The sequence below is a fragment of the Primulina huaijiensis genome, chromosome 14, assembly GCF_012295235.1.
Source record: "Primulina huaijiensis isolate GDHJ02 chromosome 14, ASM1229523v2, whole genome shotgun sequence".
Classification (NCBI taxonomy): Eukaryota; Viridiplantae; Streptophyta; class Magnoliopsida; order Lamiales; family Gesneriaceae; genus Primulina; species Primulina huaijiensis.
The window spans coordinates 6508985-6520939 of record NC_133319.1 but is presented as its reverse complement, the minus strand read 5'-3'; the positions used below and the strand labels follow the sequence as shown (position 1 = coordinate 6520939).

At 33.2% G+C, this 11955-nt stretch overlaps 2 protein-coding genes across 3 annotated transcripts; one reads left to right on the top strand and one right to left on the bottom strand.

Moving 5' to 3' along the window:
• Positions 1-188: 188 nt before the first annotated feature.
• LOC140957653 (transcription factor BEE 3-like) lies at positions 189-1603 on the top strand. The gene is made up of 5 exons (XM_073414986.1): positions 189-673; positions 780-893; positions 987-1052; positions 1157-1225; positions 1324-1603. The coding sequence occupies exons 1-5, from the start codon at positions 278-280 to the stop codon at positions 1552-1554; spliced, it is 876 nt and encodes a 291-aa protein (XP_073271087.1). The 5' UTR covers positions 189-277; the 3' UTR covers positions 1555-1603.
• Positions 1604-4182: 2579 nt separating this feature from the next.
• On the bottom strand, positions 4183-7109 carry LOC140956796 (uncharacterized). Of its 2 annotated transcripts, none has more exons than XM_073413669.1 (4): positions 6894-7109; positions 6682-6784; positions 5671-5880; positions 4183-4534 (listed from the first exon to the last, which is right to left on the bottom strand). In XM_073413669.1, exons 1-3 carry the CDS (start codon positions 6969-6971, stop codon positions 5708-5710), a joined length of 354 nt encoding a protein of 117 aa, XP_073269770.1. In that variant the 5' UTR covers positions 6972-7109; the 3' UTR covers positions 4183-4534; positions 5671-5707. The 2 variants fall into 2 exon arrangements, with proteins under 2 accessions (XP_073269770.1, XP_073269769.1); XM_073413668.1 differs by having other exon boundaries at positions 4190-4534; positions 5712-5880.
• Between the last annotated feature and the right edge of the window lie 4846 nt (positions 7110-11955).

The following is an 11955-nucleotide window of genomic DNA, read 5'->3' as shown; positions in this document are numbered from 1 at the left end:
TGGACCACACATTTTGGATATATCACCAATTACACCACCACCACCAAAGAAGTCCAAATTGCCACGTGTCGCCTTTGGATTGAATCTTTTTTCCCCATATTTTAACAATATAGANAAAAAAAAAAAAAAAAAAAAAAAAAAAAAAATAAAACTAAAACCCCATTACCCAAATTTGTGATCTTTCCTTGTTTATATATAGCAGCAATCATAAGAAACAACTTGTTACAAAGAAACAGTCTTAGGCTCAAACCTTCAACAGTTTTTCCCTTGATTAGAAATGGCAAATCACTTCTTATCAGGCTTTCAAACCCATAAACAGGCATTCTCTTTATCAGACATTGATCCAAGCATTGAATTCTTGCACCATTTTTCGGGGCTAAATCCAAGTCATCAAGAATCCTTTGCTTCAAACTTTCAAAGCTTGATTGGTTATCCCAATCATAATCCTTTCCTTCGTCTATCGGATTACACCGGGAAATCGGAATCTTTCCCTGGATTATGTATGCAAGATAATAGCTCGGTGGTGGTGCTCCCGGCTGCTACTAATCAAACTATCTCGAACGAGAACAATCGTAGAGAAAAGAAAAGGAAACCAATAGTTGCAAACACCCCTCATAGTACCTCAGCAAATTCATCCCCTCAAGTGTCTGCAAATGGAAAAATGGCGAAAAATGTAAGCTTTCTAGTAATTCTTGATCATGTTTCTTGATTTCACATGAATTCAATCTGATCAAGTCTAGATTGTGTCATTTAATTATATATATTTAATATGTTTTAAGAATTCAAGAAAAGGGAAGAAAGTGAAAAACACTGAAAATGAAAAGCCGAGGGAAGTGGTACACGTTAGAGCCAAAAGGGGCCAAGCTACTGATAGCCACAGTTTAGCAGAAAGAGTGGGTAGCTTCCTATTGTTTTTCCATTAACTTATCCTATCCAAACAAATCCAAGAACACAACAAATTAAGTGTGAAATCTGCTCTGTACCAGGTCAGAAGAGAAAAAATCAATGAGAGATTAAGATGTCTGCAAGACATTGTTCCAGGATGTTATAAGGTGATGAATATATCTTTCAGTTCAAAGAGTTCTCTGAAAACTTTCTTCGATCATGTGGATTATTTACTAACGTTATTTATAAAAAAAATTAAACCACTGAACAGACAATGGGAATGGCAGTTATGTTGGATGAGATAATCAACTATGTTCAGTCTCTACAGAATCAGGTAGAGGTGAGTAATTGAATTGATCCATGGACTATTTTTGATTTAGTTCATCTTAGTCAAAAGATTCAATCTTGGTACATTTTTTTTCTTAATTTGCGATTCAGTTCCTGTCAATGAAGCTCACAGCAGCAAGCACAGCTAATGACTTCAGTCCAGACATAGATTTCATAGAGGCCATGCAAGGACTTCCTCTGTATATCTTGCAGAAAGCAAAGGCACCATTTGAAGCACTCGAGATTCAAGATGTAGCAAGACAGGGACCTTCCCAGGCGCAGTTTGCTCCATCATATCTCAATTTTGAGGTTTATCCACAATTGCTAGATAAGAACAGTTGAAGATTACACAAGATCTCCCCACCCCCACCCCTAGGATTCTTTTTTATAATTTTCGAAAATTGATGTTAATGAGTTAGGGTTTTGGGCTTTTTAAATAAGCGTTTGGTCCACTGAAATCCTGCCTAATGGAGAGATACATAAAAATAACTGTGGATATTATGCAATTATTGCATAAATATCGATTCGACCGTTTTTCTTTTCAGTTTTCTCTTTGAATTTGAAAGAAATTGTATTGAGATGTAATCAATAAATCGGAAAAAGATGGATTATTTTATGAAAGAATTTTTGAGCCTGATCTTAGGCCCTGACTCACCCTCCGTGGACGAACCTTGTGGAAGAACCCTTAGGTGCTGGGCCGACACTGACACTGAGAGACGAAATCTAGGGGGAGCGAATGAGATTAAATATCTCATAGTCCTATCCGCTTTTTCGTGGGGAGATCAAAATTTAGTGAGAGTCGGAAAAGAAGTTTCAAATCTGTATAACTCAAATCCAGAAGTCAAGAATTATACTCGAGTCGATTGTATCCATACGTTGACACATGGTGGAATTAACAAAGTTTTATTAATAAAGTGTATAATCTATTTTTTTTTCCATCTTATTTTCTTGGATTATCTTGCATTTAGTTGCAATCAGATGTCTGATTAAACGTGTAATGACTTGAATTTATTCAGCAAGACTTGATGTTTTGTGACATATATGTTGATTGCACAAGAGACAGAAGCTAACCATGTCTTTGACTTCTAATATTTATGACATGATGCCAATCAAATACGCAGACAGTCTCACTGATATTCCAAATAATTTTGATAAATAATAAGGGACTCAAAACAGCATTAATATAATTAAGCACCACATTTCACATTAAATCTATATTTTGAAGAGGAGAAACAAATAAAATTCTTAGTGGAAAGAAAGTTAACCCCATTTATTAATTAGATAGATTAGATTCCTGCCTGGAAATGTTGATCATGTTTTCATCAAAAGTTCATCTGTCAGTAGAGTTTCTTCCTTGGGTCTGCTCTTTTTCTTGTTTTTGTTTTCTTCTGGAGTGGATGCATTAAATTTCTTGGCCTCACCAATTATTAACAGTTGATAAATAGCAATCACCCAAATAGACATTCAATTAACATGTCGAGAAGGGAGGAGTGGAGTAGGGCCCTTGGAAAAATATATAAAATCTTGTTTTTAAAATAAAGACAATAGCTCTCGCAACTAAGGTGCAATTTGGGTAGGTGGTGGGGGATAAGACTCTAAATGGAATGAATGTTGGGATTGTGAGACAGCACTTGAAATTTTAAAATATGAACTGATAAAATATTATAATCATCAAGTATAAAAATTTTAAGAACCATAATTGGGCAAGAAGGTGATGTAACATCTGTCTCCAACTAAAACACTAAATAGAAATTTCTCATATGTCAAGTGAAAAAACAAGCAACCAATGCGTGAGATTTGTTGTTTTTAGTGGAGACAATAGTCCAAATGAAACCAACATGATAGGGAAATGAATGGATTTATCAGCAACTTGACTTTTAACATTCCCCTATATTCCGCTTTATTGAATAAATATATTCAAGAAACAAAAAAAATCAATCTAACATGAGAATCCATCTATAAAAACCCATGTCGACAAATGCAAGTGAAACCCACAAAAAATAATGCACTACACTAAATCTCTCAGATGTTGCCAATTCATGACATGAATGATTGAAAAGGGATCATAATGCATTTTACTCTATAAAATTATCAACCACAGAGAGCACCACTTAGCAAGCAGATACATTGCATCCATTAAATTACAGCTTTGAATGGGCCAGACTTTGCCTCAAAGATGATACACAATGTGGGTTCTCCAAATTCTCTAAATGATAAGAGTTTATGAACCTTTAAGGTCCCTTTTCTTCCTCTTTTCGTCCAATCTCTCCATTGACTACCTTTTGACTCATTCTTGCCTGTTTCTTGGAGTATATGCATGAACAAGGAGGAGGAACTAGGCCTATTGGGACCCCTTTGTAACAAATTGGATAGAATCATATTCTTAATATTGATCAGGGGTCACGTAATTGCACATACATCAGGCGAAGATGGGACAGATTCCTTTTAACTAATATGGGCAAGTTCAAGGATCCAAGAACAGTGTCTATCAAGCTTTAAAGATGGTGGAAGTTGTTCATTAGTCACTAAATAAAGATTATGAGATCAACCCTTTGTTAGTCTTGAACGTGGCTTATCGGTGTCGAAGCTGTTAGAAAAGATTGTAAAGGTGGTCGAGGCCCTCCGGAGTAGATATTTTTTGTCTCTTCAAATTATCACCTTAAACCACTTTGACAAAGGACGTTATCAGTTGTATTCAATGGATATTCGAATAATATCTGAAATGAACGATCAAAACAGAACAAATGGGGGCTTCTTTGACGTGGTACTGGACTAGAGAAGAATAATGCAATCCTAGGAAATTTCCAACTTTTAAGTCCCGTAGACTTACCCAGTGTCCTTAACCTGCATCAGCATGTTGCGTAATTTCATTTCTGTACATGCTACTTGGGTAACTGGTCGAAGTACAATTTATCAGCATCAATTTTTTTATTTTTTTATTTGGTTATTAAAAGTTAATCAGCATCAAATTTTGGACTCATAAGCAAAAAAAGTACAAACCAATGTACAGTGATTTAAGGGAATCACAGGAATACTTTCCTTACTCTTTTGTATAAAATGTAGTTCTACAAGTGTTTTGTCCCTCAACAAAAATCAAACAAACAATAAAAAACTAAACAAAAATCTTCCCCAAGTGAGGCCCTCTCAAAGCAGTGATACAACTTCAGCATCTGCAGCACTATATTCTTAGAGATTGAACGGCAACTGGATGTTTATTGTTTTAGTGGCTGGCCAGGCCCAGGTGTGACAACTTTACTAAGTCTAAGTTAACCTTTAGTTGCCGGTCTTCTGCTTTTAATTTGCAGACATGTCCAGAGAAAACCTATACAGAAACGCAATTCATTAGCATTGGCATGAATAAAGGTTCTGATTATATTAATGAAACATAAACCCCGTCAGACGAATCAAATGTCAAATAAACCCATTTGTACACAAGCAAATCATTGGACAGAATTTAACAGACATGGTAAATTTGAAGCATGATTATATGATGAGTATCATCAGGCTGAGGTATCAAATAAAAAGGTCCGACAAACTTGCTACTATCCCCGATGATTGTGGAACGTTATAATCAGCTTCTTCCACCTTCAATCAATAATATCACAAGCAAAAATTTTGTGTACTCCAGCGAAACACAATGGGCACGGCACAAATCCTACTGAAGCAGAATCGGATGTGAACTTTATCATTTTCATGGATCACATTAATTATTTCAGACTTAACCAAAGTTATGGTAAAATTAGAAATTCCTAAATTTCTATTCCCCAAAAGTAGTTCCATATAGAGGGATAGTTTGAAATAAAACATCAAAGCAATAGTTTTTTTAAATTTTATTTTATGACCTTTATACATAAGAACGTCATATTTATAATAACATTTTTAGGGAGAGTTAATCACCAAATTTTCCCAGATATAGGAGGTGAGAATGACAGGAGCTCGAATTGAGCTCGTGAAATTTTGCTGGCTAGCTTGAGATAAATGGAAAATACTGAGCTCAGCTCCAGCTCGTAGAATCCAAAAGAAATAAAGCTCATGCTTAAGTTCACGTGCTTGAGACTTGGCTCGTCTCCGTAGTCTCATGAGTTGTCTCCACTTAACTTAGAGCCCTAGTTTCATTCAAAATCTAGTGTTGAAACGAATTCACCAACAATCTGTTCAAATGATGAGTATGTTTACAACAATGTCAACATTCAAATGTAACATGTGTGCATGTTCAGTGAATCTTGACCACCAAACTGAGCAGTGCAGCACAGGATATTAACTTTATGAAACCTTTAATTATACACCACAAGACCTACAAGCATATGAATCTATAATGAGAGAGAACCAACATCCTAACATCCCGAAAATCAGATAGAGCCTTAACATGAACAACTGTAACCCCGAATCTTCATTGCTTGACAAATCACTCAAACTGTTTCTCAGAACATGAATATGAGATTTTTAGGAACTGGTAACCTTGGATATTACGATATTGTTCTACATTACATTAAACTTACATATCAGCAATTCTTTTCCTCTTATTAGAAGAGATGAATGGATATAAATCCTTGATGGTCATACTACCAAAATCACCACTGAGATTCTGACTCAATATATTAGATCCAAAACCTGTAGTCCCCAGTACATCCTTAAGCCGTCCTTCCAAATTTTCCATGAAATTGAAACCTGAAAGCATGCCGAATGTAAGCCACAGTCGATCAATGGAGTGTTGCCAAACATAAAAGAAAAATGAATAAATCAGTCAAAGAAAAAAGTAAACAAAGTCGTAGCCAAAATATAACGGATGAAAGGACATCTAGGCTAGAAAGGTAGTAATATGGTTACATATTTATCATTAAAAATTGTGAGATACAAGTCCGCAATGCACAAGAATCCAAGTTCAGATTTCTGACATCACTCAACTTTCAATTGAATAATCACTATAAAGCACTATCTTTCAGTTCTTAGGGGCATAACATTCACCCTTTTCAAATTATAATTATAGTTATAAATTACCAAAAGTCACAGACCAGTATGGTATAAACTCTGAGTTCACGAGCTCAAAAGAGCAATCCAAATCTTTTAATGCCAAAATTCATCAAACAAATGCATTAGCATCTAGGCATAATAAATCATTTTTATAAAAGGAGCAAATGTGCCATGAAACTGAGGTTTCAGTCGCAGTTGTAGACTGTGCGTCCTAACTATGTCTTGAGGTCAGGCACACGCCTCATGGCCTTGTAATAACAATGTAATAAACAAGACATATTCAACTGCTCATAAAAGTTCTGAAAGTATAACATCTTAATAAAATTCATATATATTTATATATCTTCGTCACTAAGTTTTTGCATATAATAAGAGGTCCTGAAAATTGATATTGATGATAATAAAAGAATACTGACATTAAAATAAAGACATAAAAAAGGTCCTGTTTTTCTATATCAATTTGAAATACAGACAAAAAGGATTCATAAGTGAACATACTGAGGGTTCGAAGCATCCGTAGGTCAAATTTCTTCGCCATATCCTCATGACCGATCTTCTTCGCGCGAAGATAGACCAAATTTTTTAAACCCGTCAATAAATCCTGATTAACAAAAATAATGAAATTCAAACCCCGTAGCTTAAGTCATTAAGAAAAGATAATGCACCAACAGAAACAAAATCAAGAAACTTGAAAACAAAATTGAATTCACCAATTCAGATTCTGTTAAAGAGCAAAGCCAGCGGACATCGTCTACATCATTATTCTCTAGCACGCTTTGCTTATACATGGGCTCAATCGATGAAACTTCAATGTTCACAAAATCAAAGCTTCCTTGAAGAAGAGGAAAGGAGCTCTATGCGTGCCGACCATCTTGGGATTCAAGCAGGAACAGGGATGTTAATGAAAGTTACCCAACCTCGATTTGACAAAAGATTGATATTTGATTTATTAATTTTGTATATTAATTATAAAATATATAAAAAAATATTTATTAAATTTAATGTTATACTTTTTTTAATATATAATTTATTTTTTTAATGAAGATTTTATAATTTATATTTATTAATATGTTTAGATTCGATAAAAAATTGAATAAATTCATGAGTCATTAATACATTCGTTAAATAAAATTTGAGCTCAGTTCGATTATAAACGAGTCGAACTCAAACATTTAAGAGTTTCGCTCGACTTGGTTAGGTTTGATTACATCTCTAAGCATGAAGACCACTCAAATATGATTTTATAATAAAAATATTAACTTAAATATATATTTTATGTATATGTGATCTAGTTCAGTTTTACGTAATTACAATTCAATTTTGAGTATACGATAATTTATTATGTTTTGACATATATGATCAGTTATACGATTTAAGAAATAAATTCAATTAATTCATTATTTATTATTCTATAATATCTAAAATAATAATTTAAATTCAGTTTTTATAATTTTCTTCAATTTTTCTATATTACAATTATATATAAATTATCGTATTTCATTTAATTTTAAAAATAAAGTTGAGTTATTTAAATTGTTTTATTATAGATTTGCTAATTGTGTGACTTATAAATTAAATTATTTTTAAATAAATATAAATATTTTGTAACCGTCTTTTTATTAAATTATAATTAGCTACACAAATTTAAGAATAAACAAATATATAAATAGAATGTAATAATTTATATTTGAATTATTAACATTATATTCAGTTATTAATAGTAAATAAAATATTTTTTTTTCTTAAACCACGATTTAAACTGCCGGTTCGGTTTGAGTTAAAAACCATAAACAAATCATGATAATTTCGATTTTAGGTTATAAAACCAAAATAAGAATTTAAGATTAGAGTTCGATTTGACTTTCGGTTTTTTCTGATTTGGAATTTGATTTTTCGGTTTAGACTATATCTTTCTTTCCAATATCTGTGATAATTTCCACCACGAAGCCAATATGCATTAAAATCAAATAATTTCTTATTTCATATCGTATCGCGTATAAAAATTCGAGAGCATAAAACTTATATTATCATAAAGCTATTAAACATGTAATGTTAACATATAATTCATGTAATTATGTAGGTAACATCATATTAAATCATATAAAGCATGTAAACTAACAATTTGATGCTTGACGACTGATCTTTCTAGTGCTGATGGTGGCACAATCCATTACAGGACCTTTGCTCTGATACCAACTGAAAAGAAAATAGTTTAAATCGTCAAACGTTTACCAAACTTAAAAACATTATTTGAAAAGTATAGTTCATACTATAACCTCTCAAAAATCTCTCATAACATAAATAAAAATCATGTAATATTTTTAACATAACTTAAAATCATAAATCATAACTAGTGCGGAAAACTAGCGTCGGTCCTCGGGTTATGTGCACCTTCAGTCCAGAAAAGTCAACCATCAAGACCTTCATTAACATAATTATCATAATCACCTACATCCATCACACCTAGTGAGTCTAAAGACTCAACACACCATAATCTTGATAACAACTACTACATATACATATCATATACAACAGTGAAAATACTTGTATTTAAAATATCATTTTCATGAAGATGCGTAAACTTTAAACATTAACATTTTCGTAAACATTTTCATGATGCATAACCTTTAAATATAAACATGTTCGTAAATATTTTCATAAACTTTTGCATAAACGTTTTCATATCATCATAAACATATTCATATTCATATTCATATCATCATCAACATACATGTATTCCCTTTTTTCCTTTCGTTAAATTCAGATCGTTAATTGTGACTTTCGTGTTCGTCTATGTCTACGTGTTAGGCGATGGATCCATCTACATGTAACCACAGTACTGGGCGGCGAGAACACCAGCAACACTCTCACCGGTCAACTGGGCCTTGGCCTATCCTCATAATTTGGAAATACGATCGTCGGGGCTCCCTCGAGGGCCTTCTCCCATAGACGGGCTCCCTCTGGGGCCCTCTCCCACAAATGGGCTCCCTCTGGGGCCTTCTCCCCTCACGACATCCCCATTCATATCATCATATTCGTATCAATGGACATAAAATCATCAGGCTCCCACTGGGACCATAACCCTCACGATATCTCCAACATATCATCGTATTAGTCACAATTACTTCACTTCTTTCAACGTTTCATATTCTCATCACTTTATAAAATTTAAACATGCATATACGTTTTTCTTTTAAACTACGTTTCGTTTTATCATGAAAACTTATAAATATAATAAATCATAACATATTAAATCATAAAATCCATAAACATTTTAAAAATACATTTTTAACATATTAAAAATCCGTAAACATTTAAAATAAACGTTTTAACATATAAAAATCATAAAAAGCCATAAACGTCTTAAAATCATCATTTTAACATATTAAATCATAAACATTTAAAATAAACATTTTGACATAAAAATCCTTAAACATATAAAATTCCATATACATTTAAAATAATCATTTTAACATAAAAAATTCCATAAACATCCATAACCATTTAAAATAATCATATTAGCATGTAAAACAGTATTCAGAGCACTGTCATGACGTTAACTAATTTCTAGGCCTCGAAACGACATCCCAAATCATTCCAAACTTAACATATGATCTTAAAATACACCCATAAATATTTCTTAGACGTAAACTTATGCCCTCGACTAATTTCTCAAATCGTTTTTAAAACTTAGACGTACATCCCGGTTTTGACTCGTATGAACCCGAAACTTAACCAAACTTTCTCCAATTTGAACCAAAGCTTAATAACACCTAAATAAACTATTTTCAAGCCAACACAAGCCAATTAAAGCCCATGGATAGCCTATACTACCTACTGAAAATTTCTGCACAAACCCTAGCCCATATTTGGTTCGAACCTAAGCTAACCTCGACTCCAGCCCCTCAGCCACATGTCCAGACCTTAGTTGACCATCCTATGACCCTGACTAACCCATAAGGAACCTGCTGGACCGAGCCTCCCACGTCTAGAAGCCGAAGCCATGCCGTCGCGACCCGCCAAGCTATGCACGGCCCTCCCTCATCGCCCAATTCCCTAGCCCTTTGAACCAGCATCGTGCAGCCTCTCTAGGATACTCACGCAACCCCCTAGTGTCCCCTGGTAGTGCCCTATCAGCAGGAAAGATCCGCAAGCCTCTAATTTCCCTAACCGAAACCCTAGTGCCCAAAAAACATGCAATTTTCGTTCAACCTTGCACCCCTGCTGTCCAGCCCCTCCAACATGCATCTATGGACTCTTAAACATGTGAAAAATCATTCTTTCAAGTTCCTCTACTGTGGCAGCCTCTTTGTGCATCAATAGGAGGAGTTTTAAAAAAGAAAAACTCTTGTTTTGTGCATGTATAGCCATAAAAACGAAAATATGAAAAGTGTATCATGTTTTTCATGCAATCATGTACCAAACACATAATATGGTGTGAAAGATGAGAAAAAAGAGATTAAGACGTATCTTTGCATTTTAAACGTACGATTTTACGTTGACGATTGCGAAGAACGACCTTGGCTTGAAACTCTCTTGAAACCTTCAACTTTTTCCTTCAATTTGATTGTGTGTGCAGTGTGTTTTTGAAAGAAAAGAAAGAGTTTGAGTGGGGAAGGGGAGTGGGACGTGTATTTGTAGGAATTAATGGGGAGAAATTGCACTTTAAATAGATAAATAAAACACTAACCAAGCTTAGGCCCATTAGGTAGTTAATTAGGCCCAATTAAGTTCATTAGTGATTAATTAAAATATTAAAAATAATTTTTCTTAAATAAGTTTGTGAATTTATTAGCCGGATTGCTAAAACATTCGTATTTTGTTAAAAATCCAACACCGATAAAAATTACGTCTCGACACATAAAATCACCTCAAAACCTCTTATTTTCAAAAATAAGAAAAAACATCACTCTTATTTTAAATAATTAGAAACAAATAATCAATAAAAACATTTTCTATTTTTCAGCCCTCGGTCTCCGTTCCTAGATCGTAACTCGAATAACCTTTAAAAATACATTTTAATGCAACCATATAGAAAAATATATTTTAAACATGTCAATATGCACAACATAATTAATTCATGCAGTTAAAACATTTAATTAAAATATAAGAGAATTTAATAATTGCATGCATGTGGTTCGCGTGGACTTTTAAATTTTCGGGGCGTTACAAAAATGTACCTCTTAGTCACATTTTCAAGATTTTTGCCTTAAAAACCAATCCATCTGAATGAATTAACAATAAAGAAAGACAACATAATATCAACTTTGAGATGATCAAACAAAGGAAAAGTATTTACATTCATTTTGAATTTATTCTTCTTATTTATTTTCAAAAGAGAGTTTGCTTCATTTTCTAGTTATGAAACTTGTGATTTGTAGTGCTACTATCACAAGTTGGAAGTCGTTCTATTTTGGAAGACGACTGTCATATTCCTGAGCACCATAATTCGTCTTAAGGACAAAAAATTTTCTCACATCGACTTCAAATTTGCTAACATATCTTCATGAGTTTAGTTATCTTCAAGTTGCAGATCAAATGAAGGTGTTAAAGGAGAATTCACACCAACAATCTTAAGATGTATATTATTCTTCAAATTCTTTCTTTTTTTGGTTTACAAATTTGAAGATGTATGATAATGAACATGAACGATTTCAAATTATGCAGTCTCACGACAATACAAAAAAAATGTGAATTGCTGAATTTCAAATATCATGTTTTGAAATTTTAATGTTTCTTTTTGTAAGAGTAATTTAATTTGATGTTCTTTCG